The sequence below is a fragment of the Schistocerca serialis genome, chromosome 3 (genome assembly GCF_023864345.2).
Source record: "Schistocerca serialis cubense isolate TAMUIC-IGC-003099 chromosome 3, iqSchSeri2.2, whole genome shotgun sequence".
NCBI lineage: Eukaryota > Metazoa > Arthropoda > Insecta > Orthoptera > Acrididae > Schistocerca > Schistocerca serialis.
In genome coordinates, this window is record NC_064640.1 from 250,943,554 (window position 1) to 250,969,498 (window position 25,945).

The following is a 25,945-nucleotide window of genomic DNA, read 5'->3' on the forward strand; positions in this document are numbered from 1 at the left end:
TACTATCTTGTTGGTTCTATCTGCATTCTGTAGTGTTACCAAATATGGATGTACATCTACATACCTACTCCATACGGTGAGTAGCTACTAGTCATTTCCTTAGCTGTTCCACTATTAAATGTGGTGAGGGAAAAACGACTATCTATAAGCCTCTGAAAGAGCCCTAATTTCTCTTACTTGATCTTTATGGTCCTTATACGAAATGTACGTCAGCGGCAGTAGAATCAATCTGCAGTCAGTTCCAAATGCTGATTGTCTACATTTTGTTGATAATATTCTGTGAAAAGAACATAGTCTTCCCACCAGGGACACTCTGTGATATTCACATGCTGATCGAACCTACCAGTAACAAATCTAGCATCCTGGTCTGAATTGCTTTGATGCCTTCCTTTAATCTGACCTACTGGGTATCCCAAAGATTCGAGTAGTACCCAAGTATGGGTCATACTTCTGTTCTATATGCAGTCTTCTTTACAGATGAACCACACTTTTCTAAAATTCTTCTACTAAATCATAATCGACCATTGCCTTCTACTGCAGTCCTTATGTCCGCATTCCATCTCGTATCACTTTGCAACATTACAGATAAATATTTAATTGAAGTGACCACATTAGCAGCACAGTGCTAATGCTGTATCTGAACAATACTGGAGTGTTTCTCTTACTCATCTACATTAACTTACATTTTCCTATATTTGGAACTAGCTGCCATTCATCACACCAACTATACATTTTCTCAAAATCATCTTATATCCTCCTACAATTACTCAACAATGACATCTTCCCATACTCCACAGTGTCATCAGCAAACAGCAGACTGATGCTCACCTTGTCTGCCAAATCATTTATGCATATAGAAAATAAGAGCGGTCCTATCACACTTCCCTGTGGCACTACTGTCCCACCCCCAAACTAACCAACCAGTATGCCCAGCCTACGAAGTCTGACATCTGTAATAAAGGGTGGCCGCCAAACCCTATGACGCCTGGACACGTTTTCACCTTGGTTTCGCCACATGTTTAAGAAACTTACCACAGCAGTCCTCGAACAGTCAACAAGTCGTGCAGTTTTCAAAATGCTTGTACCAAGCCTCCAGGCCATCACAATCTGCCCTGGATATAACTTGGATAGATCGTGTGCATTCCCATTCTACACATAGACAGTACGATCACTCACAATATTTGTACCGTGCAAGTGTCTGACTAGCAGTCATTCTGTGCCAGGTGATGCTGCTATCGCCTGGATGAGTTTATATCGACAGTAGGTCGGCGGTCATAATGTTCTGGCTGATCAGTGTACATAGGTAAGATGATGCATACTGCTGAACATGCTTGATGAGAACACTAATAGAACACCACACTGCAGCAGCATAACAAGTCAGCAGTTGCAGAACATTGCCTATCGGAATCGTATGGAATGTATTATGATCATACTACACAGACTTCTAACTTAGGGAACTGTGTCATTAAAGGATTATTGAGATTGGGTATGGGAACTGCTGACCAGTCTTTAGTAAGAGCTGAGAACCCACTGATTAAGAAGTAGAAGGAGATATCTCACAATTAACTGATTTTGGTGGAAAGTGGAGCAACAGCAGAGATTCCACCAGGATGCATCCCTGGTCACGAACTGTGGCTAGAGCAATGTGTCAACACGATGTGGAAGAGCACCGCACCAGTCCCTAAGCAGTCAGTTCACCATCAGCACACCCAACGATGGCAATGTGGCTGATTGTCGAAATACTGTGCCCATTGCACATTCACATCTGGCTGTTCACCCGTGAACTATTTCACCATGAATTATGCTTGAAGAATCAGTTACCCATTGTTGAAAGCTTACATTGTGCGTAATGACAGAAACAATACAAAGACAGTTTCAGGAAAAGTAATGTTCAAGTTTTTGTAAAAGCCAATATTTCATTAGATATGCTGCAAAATCACGAAATACCAATTCTCGAAAGAAGATGAACCATGCATGAGGACTTTATGTGAGAAATATTTACCAGGTAAGTTATTTATATTTCAGATTTGAGACTTTTGTCAATTTTGAAAATAAAAGGCAAAGCAGACCTCAAATTTAGTGCACTAATTTAGAGAATATGCGTTTTTTGTGCGTGCACACAAAAGACTATCAGCTTATCTGCATTCATTTAGTGGTGAATAGAAGTGCTGTCTCAAGTCTGCTGTTCACTGTTGCTACTAAACCTTAAATGTCACATCGGAATTACCAAAGTCACACACGGACACATAGAATATTCATTTTTTGTTATAAGGGTACCATCCCCCCCCCCCCCCCCCCCAGAAATGTATTAAATAGCAGTAAATGATTTTCTGTGCATTGTCATGCCACATAATTAAAAATTTAGAAACCAACTGCATACAATCATAGTATATTGCATAAACAGGTAGTGTTTTCTATGTTGCTTTTCAGATTTTTTATCCAGTACTTGTCACACACTGCAGCGCTATTCACCAGATTTATTTCATTTGTCATATGCACAATGTGTTTCGGTAAACAAGTCCCATTGTAAAGTGGGTTATATTACATTTTAGGTGTGAAACTTGATGCATTGTATGTGAGTTGCTACGTTGCAGCGGTGACTTAAACTGTAACATAAACACATGAAAACTGTTATGTATTTGTCTTTTATATGCTAGCAAACGGTAAAGTGATTGCAGTTACAAAATTCTGAATGTTCTCTTATGAAGAAAATCATCTGTTACTCATCACTTACAAGTTCACTTCAATGTTTCGTAAATATAATTACTTTCACACTTGGCACCAGGTAATATACAGGGTGTACATAAAAGTCCGGGAACGCTTTCAATTATTTACTGCATAAGAACCAAACATTGTACAGATGTCGTACACGTCATTTTGAGGAGAAACTTTTATTTTTCTTTTCCTTCACGTATACTGCCACAGCGTAGTTTGGTAATTTGCTGATAGTCAGTGCTAGTCACGAACATGGGGAGTTCAGGTGCAGAGCGAGCTTTCTGTGTACGCCTCCCTGATCACCAGATCTCACTTCGTGCGGCTTTTTTTTCTGTGGGTCACATTAAAGATCTGGTGTATGTACCGCCTCTACCACATTCTCCGGGAGAGAATATGGGAAGCGACTGCCATAGTCGACAATGTCATGCTGAGATGGATATGGCAAGAATTCAATTACCAAATTGACGTCTGCCGGGTTACTCATGGTTCGCATATCGAATGTTTCTAAAAAAAAACTTTCAGAGTTTCAGTTCAAAATGCAATATGTATGGCATCTGTACAATGTTTAGTACTTGTGCAATAAATAATTGAAAGTGTTCCCAGACTTTATGGACACCCTGTACAATGGTAAAATGTGTGTGTGTGTGTGTGTGTGTGTGTGTGTGTGTGTGTGTGTGTGAGAGAGAGAGAGAGAGACTGGGGGGAGGGGGACCATCCTACTATGGCTAAGAGCAAAGTGGACAACCCAGTGGCAGGACATGCAGCTGAACAAAACATGTTTGATTTCAATGGCTGCTTCAAAACCGGGACCAAATGGATTGTCTCCTCCACCACAAGCTTTTCTATCCCTCCCCTTCCCCGCCCCACTCCAAATTATTGCTTTCATTCACTGTGACACGTGCATTCTGTCTGCAGCAGCTGGAGATAGAGGTTATGTGTGCATGAGGTGTGTCTGCTTGTTTGAATGTGTGTGTGAGTATTTATGTTTTCTTTTCTTAAGAAGGCTTCGAGCAGAAGCTGAATGTGTAAAAGTCTTTTTGTTGTGCCTATCAGTACATCATCTGTATGGCCACTGTCGATATTCCAACCTGGACTCTCCATTAAGGAAATTTAATTCATCTATGAAAGAAATGGTTTATAAAACACTTGCAAGGACAATTCCTGAGCATTGCTCATCAACCTAGGGTCCTTACCAGGTTGGATTAGAAGAAGAGAGAGTGAAGAGCCAATGAAGTGTCCCATGTTACATCACAAGATCACTTAGGAATCAGAAGATCATTACAGAGATGCTCAACAAGCTCCAGTGGCAGACAGTAAAAGAGAGGCAATAACAGAGAGGTTTACAAATGAAATTAAAGGTCGTACATTTCAAGAAGGGTAGGGCAACATATCACTTTCTCTAACAGACGTCTCCTGAAATATTAGTGATGAGAAAACTGCAGAAGCAGAGCTCACACTGAGATTTATTATCAGTCGTTCTTCACATCATGACTCACAAATGGAACAAGGACGGGAGAAAAATGATAGTGGAACCAGAACTACCCTCTGCCACATATAATAAGGCAGCTTGTGGAGTAGAGATGCCGAGGGAGATCTATTGGTGTGTATGGCTACATGTTCATCATTCACAAATTACTAAATAGTACAATGCCTTGAATATTAAAAAATCAGCATATTAGCCTTCAATACTACTCATGTTACTAATGATACATACTTATTATACTAACTGATAACATTTTAATACTTGACAACCATAACCCTACTGGAGTCGCCGTTTAACATTCCAAATTCTGAAGGATTAAACACACATTAGAATTATTCTGTATACAAATGTATCAATTGAGAAATCATACATTGAATGTTAATCATTTGTCCTGTCAAAAATCAAGAATTTCTCACATTCAAAACAAAACCACCATCATGATTCACAGAATTTGCATGAAAACATAAGTCTACTTACAGAAATTCTTATGTTACAAAAATTACCTCTATTTACCTCTAACACATCATCCTGACCTTTTAAAATAACGTAGGTGGGAGACTTGATTAACTCCACAAGACTGCACGTCCACTTCTTACAAACAAGTATAGGATAATTTGTTGCACGAGGTGCCATGGCCAGTAAAACAGGTTTACGAAAGAACAAAGCAGTGTTGAGGAAATGGTGGAGCAATGCTTCAGTGATGTCAAAGTGTCTAGCCTTGCAATTCTTGGCATGTGCTGCACCACACACAGCTTTATGTGAGATAAGAAACAAACTAAGCTACACTTAACTTGTTGATTAAATGTTAGTTAAATGGCAACAACAGTGTGTATTATGCTGGGTAGTAAACTAGTTCGATATATAGCTAGAAAGAGCAGACCAATCCAACAGGTCAGAAATGTAGATTATGAGAAATTTTGTTTTCTAAGAATAGATTCAGTTAAGCAACAAGTTTGGCACCTTGGAAAATAATGTTATACAGTCATGGACAAAAGGGGGCAATGATTTAGCAAAGACATTTACGCAATCAGTAACAGATGTCACACATATGGAGGACAGAAATGAAAAGAAAATTTCAATTAGAACATAGCAGCTACTAACAAGAAATCAAGAATTTTAAGCAAATAATGAAAGAAGCATGATAAAACATACCGAATTAAACAAGAGGTAAACTATTTATATTCAAGAGTATGTGAGGTCACACAATGTATAATTTGTGTTGAACAATTGCAAACAATATAGGAATTTAGAAAACAAAGTAGGAATTATTATTTGGTAGACACATTTCATAAGTTAAAGATGACAGATCATAAGTAAGTAACAGCGAAGATGAAAAGTATTCAAAGACTTTTAAAATTTTTGTATAGAGAGAGCTCACACATGGTCTTCAGAGCCTGATCACACAGTGCATGTTTTTAATTTTTTTTATGATTTTAGATTAATCAGAAACAAACAGTTGATAATGAAAATGTACAAAAAGACATTTAAACTATGATGAAAGCAAAGGTGTCTGGTGGTTACGGTGCTTTAAAAGAAATTATTAAAGCTGGATAAAAACTAATATAAAATAAAAATTGCAGAGTGTTTGCAATAGAAGACAATTCCTCCTAGCTGGAACAATGCTGCAACTGTTCCGCATTCACAAGCAAGACAAAAGAAAAAGATAACTGTAGACCTATCAGCCCATTTCTTTAATGTACAAGGTATTCATCAAAATTATCACCAATCACATAGGATAGAGGAAAAAATGATAGATTTTAACCAAGCGAAGGAGCAAAATGGCTGGATATGGCGATGTAGATCATTTGCGAGTCATAAACAAAATTACGGCACAGGCAATAATTTCGAACTGCACAAATTTGTTTTAGATTCATGTATTATTAAAGTACCACTGCATACACTTCACAGATTTTGATGAAGTTTTAGACTCAGTTTCAGTCAAATCTGCACAAACAGCCTTTGAAAATCAGTGAACTGAATTATGGAAAGGGTTGTCGCTACTCACCATATAGCAGAGATAATGTGTCACAGAAAAAAAAAAAAAAAAAAAAAAAAAAAAAAAAAAAAAAAAAAAAAAAAAAAAAAAAAAAAAAAAACCACGCAAATCTCATACACAACCACCACAGTCTTTGTCTGCTGATGCCAGGCTCGGTGAAAGGTGAAAATCAACTGAAATTGGCTCAAAGACATAATGAAATTAAAGAAAAAATAATCAAAGAGACTGTAGTGTGGCTTGCGGGTCTGTGGGTGGATAAGTGTAAAGGAGAGAGACGGAAGATGCGAATAGACTAGGTGAAGTTGGTACTGGAACAGAGAGGAGAAGGCGTTGGGGGTGGGGAGGGGTTGGTAGGATAAGATACAAGTTCACGTGGCACAGGACGGTACAGGAAATAGCACTCAAAAATGTGCAAAAGTGATGCAGAAAGAGAGATCAATTTGAAGGTATAGGATTAATATCAGTGGGAGTAATGTGGGACATGAGATGCTGCACCAACAATTGACGCAGTCTTGTAGCTGTCTGTTGTGCGCGGTGGAGACAGTTGACACAGTAGAGAGTCAGTGTGGTTGGTAAGGTGACAAGAGAAACACAGGAAAAGAAGAGAAAGGAGGACTGGCCTCAGCAGCCAGTGACTGTGGTCGTGGTCGTGTGTGTGTGTGTGTGTGTGTGTGTGTGTGTGTGTGTGTGTGTGTACGTGTGGGCGTGCGTGCGCGTGTGGGTTTTTACATAACTGAGGAGGCCCAGTACCTGATAAACTCAGACAGATGAATACAATGCAAGAGATGCAAGACAACACATATCCAAACACCACCCAAACTACTTCTGTAAATATTTGCGCTCAACAAAAGTAAAAATTTCTCGAAATGCATTGAGCTAAGCATGAAAAAAATACATAACTGGAGCAGCGATTCATTATTTAAATAATAAATAACAGCTGCAGGCTTTCCAAAAATACTGATTATGACGTATGAAATTGAATCAAATGTTTCTCCTTCCTAGACAGTTATTGGTTCAGGTTACATCAGCATTTTTATCGGACAGTAAATTTTTATTAGATAATAAAAAGTCCCTGAGAAACATTTTGATGACTATTATATAGATATATATAAAGCGTGAAGATTCAAGAGGGGGTATCCTATATGTAACTTTTACAGCTTAAAAATTATTTCCCACATTTTACACTTTCCCGCATTTTACATAATTTTTTTGAAGTCCCTTGAAAAGTGGGATTTCATTGTACTTCATACTAGGCCATTCTCTTCCTTGTCCCAGCCCCTTCCCTTCAAGAATATTGATTATGAAGATTTTCTGTCTGATGGCATACCCAATAAATTTTCTTTTTCTTTTCTACATTTTCTTTAGTAATCTTCCCTCTTCATTTGCTTCCTTTAAGACTTCCTGGTTGGTTTTCCTTTCTGTCCAATTGTTGTAGCCTTTTCTGCCATATCCACATTTCAGCAGTTTCCTTTCCAGTTTATCCAGAGTCCAACTTTCACTTCCATAAAGCCAAGTACTCCCTAAAATAATTTTGCAATGGATTTTCTGCCATTTACATTCATATTTTTTCCGGTTCAAATGTTTTTCTTAGTCATAAATGGCTGTTTTGCCAATGCAATCCTTCTCTTCACTGCCATTAATCATCTATTGTCCTCTGCGATCATACTATGAAGACGACAAAATTGTTTCACCTAATCAAAATTGTTTCACCTAATCAATTTTGACGTCACCAATATTTACATCGGTTCTAGTTCCTAATGTACTTTTTCTGCACTAGCATTACTTTTGTTTTAAATTGGTTCACTTTTAATTTCCACAGTTTAAATGTGCCTGAGTGGACTTGTAGCATTCTATTCAAAATTTTTTCAGAGTCTGCAGCTGTCATGATGTATTCAACAAATCTGACCCAATGTATCCTTTCACCTTTGTCTTCTCCTTCTTGATATGAATAACTTTTTCAACAAACACAATAAATAAATATGGGGATAGAGGACATATTCGTCTAATTCCTTTTCTAATCCTGAACTCTTCCTCTACCTTCCTAATGTTTACTTTTTGTGCTTTGGTTCTGATGCAGTTGATTATTCTTCTAGCATTCCATTTTACAGCTTAAAAATTATTTCCCACATTTTACAATTTCCCGTATTTTACATAATTTTTTTGAAGTCCCTTGAAAAGTGGGATTTCATTGTACTTCTCTTCCTTGTCCCAGTTCTATTTTTGTCATAACTGTAAAGAGTGGCTTCTAGTTCACATTGTCAAAAGCATTTTCTAAGTAAATAAACGTAAGGTAGTCTGGCCTGAATTGCCAAATGTGTGCATGAGGTGTACCTGGCTTATGTGTGAATGTGTGTGTTTTCCTTTCTTTTCTAAAGAAGGCTTTGGACAACCGCTAAGTGTGTAACAGTCTTTTTGTTGTGCCTGTTTGCAATTCAACATGTCACCTTCACAGTGAGTAGCAACCTATACTTTTCATAACACCATTGACATTCCAACCGGGACTTACCATTGTAAGGAATGTTGTTCTATTCATACCCATCCTTCTCTCCAATAGCATGCACATGGCCAAAATTGCTTCCCTTGTTCCTCTGCCTTCTCTAAATCCAAATTAGCCTTCTCCAAATACTAATCTCCTTTCCCTTTTATCGTGCTCTATCTACATTAATGAGTAATTTGGATGCATGATATAACACACATATTGTGCTATAATTGTTATATGCCAATGCTACAACTCCATTAAACTTTACCAAGATAATCAGAAATTCAAAATGAAAGGGAAGTTGGAAAAGCAGATTCCATGACACTAACATTATTCTCAGTAGCCCCATGCAAAAACAAAGATGTGAATACATGTTAATGGAATGTTATCTGGAAAACCTCCATTTAACTGATAACAACATACTGATTGATTTTTTAAAAATCTGCTTTAGTTGCACTGCTATAGCTGAACTTTTATTTTGTCAAATGAACATGTTTCAGTACCATCACTGGGCCATTCCCTAGTGCACAGTCATCAAAGTCACTTACCCCTATCAAAAATATGTCTGGAATTTGTAATTTACTGTTTACCTCTAGTGTGGATAAACTTCCGCAGCAAGTAGGAAAATGTAATATAGTAATTTTGAAAGTAGGACTTAAAATCATCTATAACACTATTTCACAAGGGTTCTATTTTTGATATTAAAGTGTGTGCTTCTAAACCAGTTTACCATGGGAAATTCAAATATGTAAACAAAATATTGTTGTCAGGTATACTTTTGCATCGAGTAGTGATGGAATGTGACAATTTCTTGTTCAACAGCAGGTAGGAAGAATAAGAAGTCAATGGGTTATCCCCCGCCACACCTATGCAATTAAGACCACCTGCAATACCTCATTAACTTGAACGATGACAGACAGTTGCTGCCTCGGCAGTAAACTTTCACGCTTCCCAGAGGCAGTTGCATTGAGTTTACAACAGTGGTGTGAGCCGTAATTGAAGGGGCACATTGTTTACCCAGATCTGCCTTCAGCAAGAATGCCAGTGTAGCACACTGACAGCCTTCCAGTACCTTCAAGAGCTTCAGGTCAAATTCGGAGTGACAGTGAAGTTAGTAGTACTGAAGAAATCGCAGATGATCCTTTATATCACTGCACAAGTGAGTCATCACCACATTTTTTAACATAAGCAGATTTAAATGATTTAGTACGTGATCTAGGACTAAGTAAACAAAAGGCACAGCTGCTTGGTTCAAGATTAAAAGAGTACAATCTACTCCACCAAACTACTAAAATCAGTGTGTTCAGGCACAGAGAACATGCCTTTATTTCCTATTTTGCAACAAACAGAGCACTGACATTTTGCAATGACATTGCTCGCCTAACGAAAGTGCTGAATTTCACCTATATTTCACAAGAGTGGAGACTTTTCACAGATGTGTTGAAACAAGTTTCGAGGGTGTTTTGTTCCATTACGGAAATAAAATACCTTCTACACAAGTAGCTGACGCCAGCTTGACCAAAGAGAATTACGAATTCGTACAAAGGATGCTAAATTCATTACAATGCAATGAATACAAATGGCAAATATATGCAGATTTCAAAGTAATTGCTATGGTACTGGGAATGCAACAATGCTACACAAAGTATGCCTGTTTTCTTTGCGAGTGGGATAGTCGAGGCAGAAATTCTCACTATGTGAAAAAGAAATGGCCCAGGCGAAGATGGAAAGTGAGCGAAAAGAATGTACAACATTAAAGTCTGGTAGCTCCTGAAGATATACTATTTCCACTGCCTCACATCAAACTTGGCCTAATGAAACAACTCGTAAAGGCCACGAATCCAACAGGTAGTGGGTTTGAATATCTAGCTACCAGCGTTTTTCAGCTGCAAAGGTGTATTTGCGGCCCCACAAATCAAGGATTTGCAGAAAGATGCAAATTTTGAAGCACATTTAACTGACAGAGAATAGACAGCATGGGACTGTTTTGAGATGGTGTCAGAAAAATTCCTTAGAAGAAGAGCTACTAACTACAAAGCAATGGTAAACGACATGATCAAAACACATTAAGATCTGTGGTGCAATATGTCTATGAAGGTAGATATGATGGTCTCTCATCTAAACTGCTTCACAGAGAGTTGTTATCCAGAATGAGATTTTCACTCTGCAGCAGAGTGTGCGCTGATATGAAAAGGCAAAGGTCCCGAGTTCGAGTCTCGGTCCGGCACACTGTTTTAACCTGCCAGGAAGTTTCATATCAGCACACACACACCACTGCAGAGTGAAAATCTCATTCTGGAAACATCCCCCAGGCTGTGGCTAAGCCATGTATCCGCAATATCCTTTTTTTCCAGGAGAGCTAGTTCTGCAAGGTTCGCAGGAGAGCTTCCGTGACGTTTGGAAGGTAGGGGACGAGATATTGGCAGAAGTAAAGGTGTGAGGACGGGGCGTGAGTCGTGCTTGGCTAACTCAGATGGTAGAGCACTTGCCCGCAAAAGGCAAGGCTCCTGAGTTCGAGTCTCGGTCCGGCACACAGTTTTAAACTGCTAAGAAGTTTCATATCAGCGCACACTCCACTGCAGAGTGAAAATCTCATTCTGGAAACATCCCCCAGGCTGTGGCTAAGCCATGTCACCGCAATATCCTTTCTTTCAGGAGTGCTAGTTCTGTAAGGTTTGCAAGAGAGCTTCTGTAAAGTTTGGAAGGTAGGAGACGAGGTACTGGCAGAAGTAAAGCTGTGAAGACGGGGCACGAGTCGTGCTTGGGTAGCTCAGATGGTAGAGCAATTGCCCATGAAAAGCAAAGGTCCCGAGTTCGAGTCTCGGTCCGGCACACTATTTAATCTGCCAGGAAGTTTCAGTTGTAGTGATGTATCAGATGAACATGGCAAAAGATTCCATGAAGACTTTTCTACTATAGAAAGGCGTTATGAAGGGAAGTGGGTACCATCTATGATAGGAGATTATTGCTAGAATATCATTCGAGAGAATAAAGATTCACAATACAAGAGAAAAAATTGATGTGCATTACAATACAATGGATTTTTTTTGTCAGTTTTCTGTAATTTCTCATGTCAAATAAATGCTACAAAGCTTATACACAAAGATTACAGCGTTATATGTTAGATCTCACCCTCCGTTAATGTGATGAGCTTATATCATCATAAAACGTGAATTTGTTTATCGAATTTCTCCTCATGTTTGCTGCACTATATCAGAAACAGAAAAGAGAAATGAAATTGTGAAACTATACCTGACAGAAAAACCTAAAAAAAAAGTTTTGAATTCAACACTCAAAGTACAACTAGGATCACAATGTACTTTTTCAGAAATAGAAAAAAAGTATTTTTTGTAGAACAGTGTAATGAGGCTAAAATAATGTAAAAAGAACACACCAAAAAAGGAACTGTACAAATGAAGTTGAAAAATAGTTGGTAAGTTTTTAAATTGAGGGCAGTTCAAGACAAGGACTGCATGAGCAGAAAACATCTGAGCAGAAGAGCAATGACAATCTGTAGTGTTTTGTCTAACTATAACTTTCAAAGCAAAACATCTGGTGTCCAAGGAAATAAAAATTAACTATTTGTCTGTATTAGTAGCTTCAACTTATAACAGCAAAACATGGATTTTTTTTTTAATTGACTAAACAACCCTAAAACTGAAGGGTGGACAGCAAGCAATTGGGAGGTGCTAGTTACAAATTATTAAACAAGCGAAGGTCTGTGCTCCCACCCACACAGGCCAATTGGGACTGACTGACTGCCATACCATCCTCTGCCAATGGCATCATTCAGATGCGTGATGGAGGTGCATAGCATCAGCACTGCTCTCTGGCAGTTGTTAGTGTTCTTAAGTTGTGTGTTCACTGTCAAGTTAACTTAAATTCTAGTCTTTTGCAGAAGCTACTTTTGTCAACTTGCAGAGCTTCCACAAGTTAGTGGAAACACTTTATAGCAGATACTTGTCGAACTTGCCGGCTGCTGGAAGTTTTTCTCAAACTTGCAGAAGTTTTGTGTGTTGAATCCAGGTACAAAAATCATGGTGTCCAAAACGAGAATGGTGCAACCCCTAAACATAAATAACTAGTCACAGTCAGCCAAGAAAATGTGAAATGAATATACAGATTAATTTGTTTCACCAAAAGGGGAAGTAGAATGACAGTAGTGTCATCTTTAAATTCTACAGTAAACAAAAATGTTTGTAATAACTACTGCTTGCAAAAATCGAAGAGCAATTAATAGCGATCTCTTGGTTGTATACCCTGCAGTATTTTTGTATCTTGCTTTAGAATTTATTATTTTTGTAATAAAAGTAATAAATATTGTTTATAAAATTTGAAGATTAATTAAAGCTGATCTCTTGGTGATACAAGTTGTAGCATTCTTGTGTCCTGTTTTCGAATATGTTATTGTACAATAGACGAGATATTTTTTAAATTTGCATACAAAATTCTCAAATAGTTTTTAATCTGAGTGAAGTTCTTCGATTCTTGTTTATTCAATAGTGTTTCTTGATAATTTAAATATGTACACCTCTGTATCCAAACTTTTTTCCCTTTTCTCTGCTTTTTGTTTTTCTTGATAATTTTTCTGCAATAGCAATAATAATAATGATAATAATAATAATGCAACAATGATGGTGGCTGGGCTGATTTTTAAACATGACACTGTAAATTCCCACTTGGCTATCTCATGATGAAACTCATGTGGAAACACTTCTGCAAGTACTTGCAGGAAGTTCCTGAAATAAACTTGCCCAAGTGACTTGCGAAAGCAAACTTGTGCACGTTTTTGTTGTAATGTAAACACCTCAGCAAGTATTTGTATAAGTTACTTGCTAATAGACAACCGCCTTTAACCTTGGAGCCACTGCTTCTCACTCAAGTAGCTCCTCAACTGGCATCATGAGGCTGAGTGCATTATGTTCTAGTTCCACAAATAAGGAAAAATCCTTGCGGTACTGGGAATTGACCACAGGTACTTCATATAGCAGCTGGAAGTGCTTATCATTGAGCTATGGAGGCAGACAGGAATTATTAAAAGGGAGACAGGTAAACTAACAAATGTATGAGGATATACACTGGAGTTCAATATGTAATTATGGCGATAATGTGGGAATGATATGGAAGTGGGTGTGACACTTAGTCAGGTGACTGAATAGTGGATGGTACAAGAAACTTCTTTGTAGCATTCAAAGAGAGATGAGGACGAGGAGATTAGTGTTTTAACATGCCATCAACAATCAGTTCACTAGAGATGGGGCAAAGCTCCAATTAGGAAAAGATGAGTAAGCAAATCGGCCGTGCCCTTTGTCAGAGGAACCGGCATTTGCCTGAAGCGATTTAGTGAAATCACAGAAAACGTAATTCAGGATGGCCAGACATTGGCATGACCCTCTAAGAGATAACAGAGCAAGATGATCACTGGAAGACAACATTAGAAACGTGTATGTATCGCTGAAAAACAATTTTCTTGGAAAAGGCTAGAACAGGCTTCCACAGAAAAGTATAAGGTATTTCAACAAATGTATTCAGTGATTTGTCATTACGAAACTGACACAACAATAACAATCACAGGCAAGAGAATAAAAGAAATGAACCTGCTGTACAGATTTAAATGAACTCAGAGATTTTTTCTTTTCTTTTCTTTTTATTTTAATTTTAATTTTTAATTTGTCTCATGCAGTCAGCAGTATTTTCTTTCTCTGAAAACAATTAAGTTTCCCCCCACAACTGTCTCAAGCACAAAAAACTGTGCCTTACTGTTGAAAATTAAGCAGACAGAGCATGACCGATTCACTGGCAGGAACATAAAATTTTCAGATTTAGGATATAGCTCAAATTAGATTGCTGAATTAAATCAGAGGTAGCCTGAGCTTCACATGAACCAATTTAGAGAAATCACAGAAAACTAAAATCTAGATGGCTGGACAAAGACAGAACAGTGTATTAACCATTGCATTATCTGACTTGGTTTTCACAATATGGAGCTTTTTTTTCTATTCATATTGCTTGAAAGCCTGTATTAAGTGATGAGCAGCCGAGGTCACACAAATGCACAAAACATGTTGCTAACACAAATCAAGAGTTACTAAAAATCTATTTTGAGTAACGGCAAGTATGCTAATTATATAACTGCTTAACTTATAAACACATTGATAAGTACAGAAAAACAATATACATTTTTTATAACAGAAATTCAATGATACCTCAATTTTGAGCCAAATGAGCGATCAAGTAGATTTAAAGAGTAACGACTTGGCGAAGTCTCTCTGCTAGCTTCACGACTAGGTCCTGTCGAGAGAGGGATGCCGGATGGTCTACGTTGTCTGCCATCATGTCCTGTTTCTCTGTTTGTAGTTGAAAAGGTAGCATAACTTAGTCTGGAAGACGGAGACCCTGAGCGGCTTGTAGCTATGAACAAAATAACAACAATAATAAAGAAAAAGATCATCTTTCAATAATGTTACAAGTAATTTACAGAATAAAAGACATAAACTATATCAGTATATGGGAAAAATATAAGCATCATCACAGAACTAAATAAAATGAGAAAGGTACATATGCACCACAGTTTTATTTAACAAAACATCATTTTCATTTAAACAAATACATCAATTTGGCACTCAAAACTGTGGTTTTTAATTATTTAAATGAAAAGCGTCATAAATTTCTAAAACCTTGCAATGTCTTGCATTCTAACAGCTTGATATCTCAATCACTAAACATCTAGGTTTTTTATGATTGTTACTGTAGAGTCTCATAAGAAAGAAGTCTACATGCAAGTGCACCAGACATTGCAACTCTTGATGCCTTGTAGTGTCCAACATACCATTCTGTATGTTTACTTGTAAAATGTTATCCTCAACATCAACTAAATGACAATGTTTTGTATGGAAAATAAACTGTATTTATCGATCAGTGAATGTTGATGAAAGTCTATTTCATTTGGTTTAGGAAATATTAGATCAAATATATGTTTTCATGTTTGTAAAAATGATTTCACAATTATTCCCTAAATGACAACTCACTCTGAAGGTGCTTTCTTGTATCTAATATGGCACGAAAATCGGTAATGTTATTGAGTAGACCATTTATCTTGGAAAACTGCACAACCACCTCATAACTTCATACACTGTTGCCTGCTTGTCATCCAATCAGAGATAGGTCTTGTAAAGTGTGGGCTACAGTGATGACTACATAACAAGAACAATTTTACATTATACTTTCTCAGCTAGAGAAATGTACTTGTGCCTGAACTAAAAAAGTCTCAATGAATGTAAAACTTGCAAGAATAATTCACAGGCACACACTCAGCTGCCCCATCATCAAATATGCTGATGAAATGACTGCTGACAGACTAACCATAGCTTTTATATCCATGGGCCCTTCCACTTGTCTCCCATGGTTTTTAGCATGCTGGTTACTGCACCATCCAAGGTTTACAGCCAGGAAAATTATCAATACATAATGTATTTTATTGAAACCCTGGCTGCATCATAAGTCATTTTGTTGTTGTTGAACGGTAGCTCTTTACAGCAAAATGCGAGTTCCCAGACCTTGTTACAGTTGAAACCACAGTCACAATTAATTAATTTTTAGATTTTTGGGTTGAAAATGTCAAAAAGTTGACTTCCTTTTCCTATTTTCATTCACTGATGTCTTACAGCAACAAACTTTGGCATGACTCATCATTGATGAAGTAAGTATTTGCTGCTCGGAAGTGTGTAATTAGGGTCACACGTAACTGTTGTGTCTTTATAGTCTGTAGAAAATGCTTAATTCGGTGTTTCTGCAGGACTCACTTGATTTTTTTCCAGATAATACACTATCATGTGGAAGACACACATTAGCTGTGGTCTTCTCAGGTTCTTCTAGTTCCACTGTCATTATAAGTTGTAGGGCAGAAGAGTATGTATCTGTGTAACCACTCACAGAGTACACAGTCTTCAGCTGCTCAAAAATTTCTTTGTGAGACATTCCATGCCATAGAGGATGCAAGCACTACTAACAGGAATGAACTCTAAAGGGTAAAGTGGAAGAGTAATGAGATATGGGAAATAGGGAAGGAAGATTAGGGTTGAGAATTAGAGACAAAGCACAAGCTCAGATGGAGTATGGAGGGAAATGAAACTGGCCATATCCTTTTGAAGGAACCATCCCAGCATTTGTCTTATGTGGTTTAGGACAATTGAAGAATGGAACTCAGCTCATTCTGCATACAGAAATGTATGTAAATGGGGGTATGTAAATTTCCATTACTTTTTTAGTCAATACCCATGTTTATATCTGAACTATTGTGACCACATATAAGTAATTATTCCATCCAGCATGGGCTGTAACTAATAAAATTTCTGAGATATAGTCAAGTGTAACACTTATGCTTAACATAGAGTAATAAAAGTTTGTCACCACATCATTTATTTTACAATAAGTAAGTAATTAAAAATAAAAGGAGGAACTAATAATCCAAACAACACTTTACATTTTTTTTCTATTGTGTATTAAATTGTAATGGTTAATCAATATGTTCCACATACTGTCAATAAATTATATTATTCAGTATTTAGCTACCATTCTCCTGAATGTAACAGTCTAGTTAATTTAATTAAAAAATGTTTATTTAACAAAATATGACCAAGTTACGATACATACAAAATATGTACTACCTAAAATTTCTACACAGGTGAAAGTTATTAGTATTAGCCTTGACATACCTCAACTGAAAACACCTCTTCTCAATTTTTTTCCAAAAATAATGTCTTTGAATAGTTGCTGATAATAAAGACTTTCACGTTCCAGAATATTCTTTTGTAAAATTGAACAAGATTTTAATTGCCAATACTATATATTTGTAACCCTAATTCTCAGGTCTCACTTTGTCAAAATTAATGTTGAAATTAAAAAGTTTTCATTTCAAGAAAACTATTGTGGGAAAGGTGGTGGTGGTGGTGGTGGTGGTGGTGGTTGTCGTCGTGGTGATCGCTTTGCAGGGCACTCAACTGCGCGGTCATCAGCCCCCATAAAAAAATCAGAATTTTTACACAGTCCACTCTAGCCAGTCATGAATGATGAAATGATGAGGACAACACAACCAACCAGCTCCCTGGCAGAGAAATGTGGGAAAGGTGAGACTAAAAATACAGCTACTGCGCACCAATTCAGTGAGTAAGTGGGTTTCATGGGCCAGTTCAGTGAATCTTTGTTTCACTTTCAATCTGTAAAGGAACTACGCCAATCAGTCTGATTAACCGATTACTTGAAGTATATGCCACTTGTCTGAAAACATCTGTCATTTTGTCTGAGCTGTCTGTAGAAGCTGTGCTACAAACAGGTGATTTGATGTAAACAAATGAAGAAGAAGATGATGAAATATGTTTCAATTGCCCCATGAAACTCTCCTGGCCTATTAAACGTGAAGTTTTGTTGGCCTATTTAACCAAAAGGGGGAGGGGAGGAAACAGAGACGGGGGGGGGGGGGGGGGGGAGAGATAGAGATAGAGATAGAGAGAGAGAGAGAGAGAGAGAGAGAGAGAGAGAGAGAGAGAGAGAAAATGGTGGTTTTCGTGGATTTAAACTTAGACTTTCTTAAAAACTCTTCTAGTAAGAATTTATTAGTCACTAACATCAGTGGTTTTTGAGGACTTTAATGTAGATTTTCTTAAATACTCTTTCAGTAAGAATTTATTAGTCAGTAACAGCAATCAACTTAATTCCTACTTTAAACTTCCCAACTAGGGTAGCTTACTGCTTCAAAATAACCCTTGATTACATCTTTATACGAAGGTCTAATTAACAAAATTATGTTACAAAATCAATAGTCAAAGGCCTCTCAGACCATGACATGCAGTTCCGTTTGTTAAATGCTACTACTGAACAGGATATAAAATCCACTAAATCTGAGTTCAACAGGGTAGCCAATCAGCCAGAAACTGATTATTTTAGGAAACTCCTCAAAGACATGAACTGGTGTGATGTATACAGTGCTTAAGGCAGGTATTAAAAAATGCCACACTTTATTAATAATGTCCTGACCCTATTTGGTATCTGTGTTCCCCGAAAACTAGTACAGATTAAACATAAGTCTACAAAGAACATAAGGTTTACCCAAGGAATAAAGGTGCCTTGTACAACAAAAAGGAAACTATACCCGTCAATCGGAAAAACAGCTCTGATGCTGATGCTATAGTTCATTACAAGACATGCTGCAAAATATTAAAGATAGTAATACAACCGTGAAACAAAATGCATTATGAGAAAAAGATAAGAGGAGACTGCTAGAATGAGAGGTGAAGAGGAGCAGATAGCATTAATAGCAAATTATACACAGGTAACAAGATGTGTGCAGTGTTGCACAACTTTTTAACAAGGATTTCATAAATGTTACTGAAAAGAAGGGTTGTCATGTTCAGAATACGCTACCATGGAATATCTCAGTCCAGTCTTTACAAATAACTTCAGTAAAGGCTACACTGGGAAAGCCAGCATTAGAAATCAAGTAATAAGGAAAGAATTAGGATTCAACCAATAACCCAAAATGCAATCCTATACACAGAAAAATGGAGAGAATGTGTACTTCATATGTCACCAAAAACATTTCCCAAATCGCATGGGGCAACGATGGTGAGACTGGAACAGGTCGTATGTCCAACCCTGGAGTGATAGAAGAGAAGAATATTAATATGATCCTTATTACACCTACATAAGTAAGGTCCACCATAAAACCATTAAAAATAAAAAATCTCACAGTTGTGATAAAATATTTACAAAGTTAATTAAACAGTGTGCTTCTGATTTTAGTAACTGTTAAGTTACTGTTCAGCAGAACATTTCCTGAGTGGTTGAAATATTCTGAAGATAAGCTCTTGTTTCAGAAAGGAGATTAAGAAATACAGATAAATTTGCATCTTATTTCTCTTTTACCAGGATTCGTAAAAATTTTAGAAAAGTTAATATAAAATTGGGTTCTTAACCATCCTACAACAAATAACATTTGTCAAAGTCACAGTTCAGATTTCTAACGAGTTCTGATATTGAGAAGCCTATCTACACACACAGCAAGAATGTACTTAATTCATTAGACAATAAATTACAGGCTACTGGCATATTTTGTGATCAGTCAAAGGCATTTGACTCTGTAAATCACAACATTCTTTTCAGTAAATTAGAATATTATGGTCAAAAGGAAATGTTGCAAAATGGTTCAAATTCTACCCGGACAGGACACAAAGGATGTCAGTAGGAAAGAGAGTGTATTAAGCTATTAGGTATCATTCAACTGGGAATTAATTACACGTGCTGTCACACCAAATTCCATCTTAGATCCCTTACTTTTCCTTGTGGATATCAACGACCTTTCATCAGTAACATTTCGAAATGGCAAGTCAGTATGCAGATGGTAGTTAAAAGTTTAATTATGAATAAAGTTCAGTTTAAGATGAGCCTCTAGGATCTATTGGCAGCCAACTTCTTCTACTCCACTGATGAATTTTTCAGTAGAACTAACTGACATGTATATGTTACTAATAATCTCAAATAATGTTAAGTATTACATACAACCTGACTCCTGTATAAATTTAGTGACAAGTTTGTTATTGCATTTTAAATGAAAATATGTTCATGATTTTTTTGCTTATACCACATCCATGAGGACCATTTCACTTGGGATCTGTGAAAGGTACATTAGCATACCTGTTGTTCTTTGTAAATATTTACTGTGTATTTTTGTTTTCCGACATGTTCTACATCCTTGTGGATCTCCTCACTACGGCTCTATTGGAATGAAAAGTACATCTAATCTAATTTAACCATACCAAACCCAACCTCAGACAACAGGCAGAAGCAAAAGATAAAGATACACAAAACACAGTTTGTTTGTAATTTTTTCTCTCAATGATAATTAAGTAGTGCACAAATGGTGAACACTTACACCTACAATGCACTTACTTTGATCAATGATCAACTCTGCTGCATACTGACTTGGCTGGAATATTACAACATGAACACTGGGGTGGCTATAAAGTCATCACTGCACGAGATCATAGATACTTAATACACTAATTTGAGTTGTAATTGCTGAGGTCCACCTTCCCATTTTCTTAATGGGATCTGTGTGAATCTTACAATTGATATCAAATTTTATCAGATGTTCTGACAACACTGAACAATGTTGATGCAAAAATGTTGCCTACAATGACTGCCCTAAAAATCTGCCACTTAAGGTACACAGAGAACTGTGTTACGTAGCCAGAACTGAAATCCCAGTTACAAGCCTTCACTTTATTGGAAGGAAGTGACCCCATATTACTCGTATACTGGAGCAATATTTACATTATGTATTAACTACACTTTTACAGGGTATGTACTAAGAACAGGAACGGCAACATTACAGTTTCATATTTTCTCATACGAACTTGTAATTATCACAGTTACCTTAAAACTCATTTGACCAACTGTCTACCATTTACAAGGCTATCTTTTCTCTGTTGTTTCATTTACTATACTTACAAACTTGAACACAATCCTTATATGCATTCTTGTTTCAGCTGAAGCTAAGTATTAACAAATAATAAATTCTATAAATTACTTCCATCCTGGCTCCTCCATAAAAATTTGATCTATGATAAGCAACAACTTCAGAAAATAAAACCTTACTTGTTACAGAAATATATACCCACTACTTTACAGTTAACATCTATTAAAATTTGTTTTATTATATGCCTTGACTTTTAATGAGATTTTGGGTCTCTTTCATACCAAGAATTGCATGATCATCATCATCAACAACAACAACAACAACAACAACACACACACACACACACACACACAATGACAAAGATATTAATAGCAATAAAATGAGAGAAACTGAAGAAAATTAATAGAAAGAACGAACTGAAGATACTTACGTTGGGACTGAGATACATTTGACATCCGACTCCTTGTTCTGCCCAATCTTTCTGGAGATGTTATGACACTTGTGGACATGCCAGATGAGTCTGCAGCTTTCTTTCCTGGCCGAGCTGCGAACAACAATTATTTTCCATAATCTTCCTATCAGTATTCATCTTAATAACAGTAAAAATGGAACTATTCAAAGCACACAGCAACTTGGGTAAATGAGCAAATTTATCCATTCCGTACAAGATACCAGAGAGAACAGCAAAGGAGGAAGGCAAGGTGAGGACAACTCAAACAAGAACCATGTTGCTGAGAGTTGTTTTTGTAAGTCTATGTTTAATGAGTTCCAAAAGCAGACAGAATGATGCTAGATTGGGTAGTACACTTTTTCATATTTGGTGAGTATGTCCAAATATTTATTGCAGTATAAACAAAATTAGTGAATTTAAGTTATAAAATTCTCTTCTAATTAAAACTAGGGAAAATAATATAATAATACACTAAATTTCTGATACACAACCTTGGGCACCTTAGCTAAGATGAAACATTAATGATGCATGCAACAGCGTAATGTACATTGCCATGATCAGCTGGCCATTGATATATTTCATTATGGATTCAAATGCCTAGTTGCAACAATGTCAGTGAACTAGCATAAAATTATATGAACGGATCAAATCATGAGGAAGGTAGCGAGAATAAATGGACCACAGCAGCAGACTCAGATTGTTCTAATGTATGTTTCTTACTGTGTGTGTGCATGTATGTGAAGAGGGCACTTGTATAACATTGCAGGCCTTGGAAAATTTTTAATTAGCCAGGATTTTTATTGAACAGAAATATTCCCAAACATTTGTGTAGGTTTCATTTACACATCAGCATATGATATCGAATTATGACTGTAGTAACACAGATCTGTCACGAGTTTACTACTTTGCTAAAACAGAATGTACAAGAAATATAAAACATACAAAACTTTTCAGCAAGAAGATGCCTCTGATTATGCAAATGTGGTTGAAGATCAAACATGAAGTCAAATAGTTTCTCAAAACCTTTCATCATAGTAAAATCTAAAAAAGAATTGAATTCAGCTAGAGTAATCAGCTTACTTACATTGCCTATGGTCATCTTATATCCAAGCAGCAAAAAAACAAACAGAAACACAGATTGATTATAAGGACTAGTAGGCACATACGTAAGCAAGCGTTAATGATAGCGGAGGAAAACAGAATCTCTCCTTTCACCTTGATTCAAATTAAGAATAGTGGGGGTGAGGACAGAGAGGAAGAAAGAAACACACACACACACACACACACACACACACACACACAGTGGCAGGGGGCTGAGAGGGGGTAGGGAAGAGGACAGAAGGGTGAGACACACTAAAGGTGAGGTGAGGGTGGAGATATCAAGTAGTGTATATGAGAGAGAGACAAATGTAACAGCAGAGCCTTTTCTGTTGCCTCTAATGTCATAGAAGTACATGTAGAAAACTACTGGAAAAATTTCATGAACCCATTACTGATACTGATTTACTACAATCACATAGTACGATAATGGCAAAGGTCATAGACAGCTTCAACTTTATAAAGTCATTGTATATAGTACAAATCTAAAAAAAAACTACCAGATCTTTCAAAAATTGCAAAAATAATAGATACAAAAAATAATGGTAATGTGTAACAGTCACCTTCCCCAAAAACAGAGGGAGGGAGACAATTGTACCACCAGTTCCTCCGTTTTTTCCATTATCAATGAGGCTTTGTAAGCAGGCGCCTTGTCCTAAAGAATGTTGTTTTTATTTTTTTCATTTGGATCCATTTTCATTTATTCAGACACCTTTTTTTCCAAATTTTTCCAACAATTGTGAGATTTCTGTGGTATTCACCAGATTTTGTTTCACCCCTGGTAAGGTACTCAATAAGAAGAATGAAACTTCCTGGCAGATTAAAACTGTGTGCCCGACCGAGACTCGAACTCGGGACCTTTGCCTTTCGCGGGCAAAGCTGTGAGTACCGGACGTGAGTCGTGCTTCGGTAGCTCAGTTGGTAGAGCACTTGCCCGCGAAAGGCAAAGGTCCCGAGTTCGAGTCTCGGTCGGGCACACAGTTTTAATCTGCCAGGAAGTTTCATATCAGCGCACACTCCGCTGCAGAGTGAAAATCTCATTCTGGAAACATCCCCCAGGCTGTGGCTAAGCCATGTCTCCGCAATATCCTTTCTTTCAGGAGTGCTAGTTCTGCAAGGTTCGCAGGAGAGCTTCTGTAAAGTTTGGAAGGTAGGAGACGAGGTGCTGGCAGAAGTAAAGCTGTGAGTACCGGACGTGAGTCGTGCTTCGGTAGCTCAGTTGGTAGAGCACTTGCCCGCGAAAGGCAAAGGTCCCGAGTTCGAGTCTCGGTCGGGCACACAGTTTTAATCTGCCAGGAAGTTTCATATCAGCGCACACTCCGCTGCAGAGTGAAAATCTCATTCTGGAAACATCCCCCAGGCTGTGGCTAAGCCATGTCTCCGCAATATCCTTTCTTTCAGGAGTGCTAGTTCTGCAAGGTTCGCAGGAGAGCTTCTGTAAAGTTTGGAAGGTAGGAGACGAGGTGCTGGCAGAAGTAAAGCTGTGAGTACCGGACGTGAGTCGTGCTTCGGTAGCTCAGTTGGTAGAGCACTTGCCCGCGAAAGGCAAAGGTCCCGAGTTCGAGTCTCGGTCGGGCACACAGTTTTAATCTGCCAGGAAGTTTCATATCAGCGCACACTCCGCTGCAGAGTGAAAATCTCATTCTGGAAGAAGAATGAATTTTGCAACCTAAACAACACTGGTCATAACTTCTGCTACAAGTTAAGTTAGATTTATCTTTTCTGTGCTGTCGCATATGAGGACAATACACTGACTAAAAAGCAATGGCAGTAGCCAGACTGAACAATTTATGCTTGCAGAATACATAGCAAATTCCACCACAAGGGTGCCAGCTGGTTGGGGCCGAATTTAACATGTGACATCCCGTGAGACCATGCTGCTCTGTCCGGCTGAGCATGTGGATGTGGCCACAGCCACAAGGGCTAAAGGAGGCCACACATCATCCAGGAGAGTTTGTCAGTTGCATACAATCATAACAGATGGATCCCATGTTAAATCAGGCCTCAGGTCTGGACTTAGAATAAGCTCTGGTGTCGCTCCTCCATACTTAGCATGTTGCTTCTTCTTGGGAAATTTACAAATTGTACAAAGGTCAGTACAGTAAACATTGTTCTTGAGTATTGCCTCCATATGTTCATATTTCCTCAACAGAGTGCCATAATTTTCAAAATATTTGATTAGCCGTAGCCATAGACTGCTAATTGAACAGATCTACCTCTGCATAATGTCAATCAGCACAGAGACCATTCGCTGGACGCAACATATATAGATTACTTTAAGGTGCAGGGTTTGTCACTGATTAGGAAGGATTGTTTGCTGTTTTCTTATTCGGCAACAGCATGCTACATATTAATGGAATGGGTCGCCCTCCCTTTTGTAACTGAACCCACTCAGCCAAATGTCAAACAAAAATATGAAACAGTTCTGGGGGTCCTTTTCTTTACTTGAACAATCAGTATGCTGGCTAGTGGCATGGACGGAAGAGCAACAGAGAAGAAGAAGAAGAAGAAGAAGAAGAAGAAGTTGGAACGAGACCACCAGACAGATGATGCCAAGAGAAGACAGAAGAAACTGGAACAAGCCGTTGCATACAGACGATGCCTGAAGTTACAGCAGCAATCCCAGAAGGCAACCAGGAGTGGTGCAGCAGCAGCCGACGCTGGTGTGAGTACACACATAACACACAGTGTTGGTCTAGCAGAAGCAACAACAGCGAATGGTGGTACACGGATTCAGACAACACTTCATAGTGGAATGTGCACAGCAGCAACACTTCACTCAGTGAGGGACACAGCTTAGCAACTATGTCACGTAACAAAGATGTACATGCAATGATAGTGACACGCAAGAGTCATCATATTCTAATTAGGTTTTTCGACAACTGCGATATAGCATTTAAGGGAGTTCGAACGCCCTATCCCGACAATGTTAAATTTAGTGACTTGGCTTCCCCTGTATTTCAGAAACTACTGTAGCCATTGACATGAAACTTTTACAGGACATTAAATTGTATTTTCTGAGTCTACTAAACTACAATAATTGCATTTCAGCCACTGCTTTCAGAAATACAATTTTTTAATCATGCAGTTAAAATTTTGTATACTTTTTTGTACTTTATCCTAAATAATTTAAATTATACATAACATCATGTTCTTCTTTTAGTTCAGTAGACACAGGATGTGTATGTTATTACTTGTTGAAAATTTGAATGCTTACTCAAAGTGGTTTCCAAGATTTAGGAAAAAGGAAA

The 25,945-nt window shown here is 37.6% G+C and overlaps 1 protein-coding gene across 4 annotated transcripts in view; it reads right to left on the reverse strand.

Moving 5' to 3' along the window:
• The window catches only part of LOC126469999 (CLIP-associating protein 1-A-like), a 237,178-nt gene that overhangs the window by 63,608 nt on the left and 147,625 nt on the right, over positions 1-25,945 (reverse strand). For all 4 annotated transcript variants that reach the window (XM_050097462.1, XM_050097461.1, XM_050097463.1 and 1 more), the window contains 2 exons: positions 21,576-21,689; positions 14,880-15,084 (listed from right to left, as the gene is read on the reverse strand). In XM_050097462.1, coding sequence (XP_049953419.1) covers positions 14,880-15,084; positions 21,576-21,689 — 319 coding nt within the window. The remainder of the gene's footprint in view (positions 1-14,879; positions 15,085-21,575; positions 21,690-25,945) is intronic.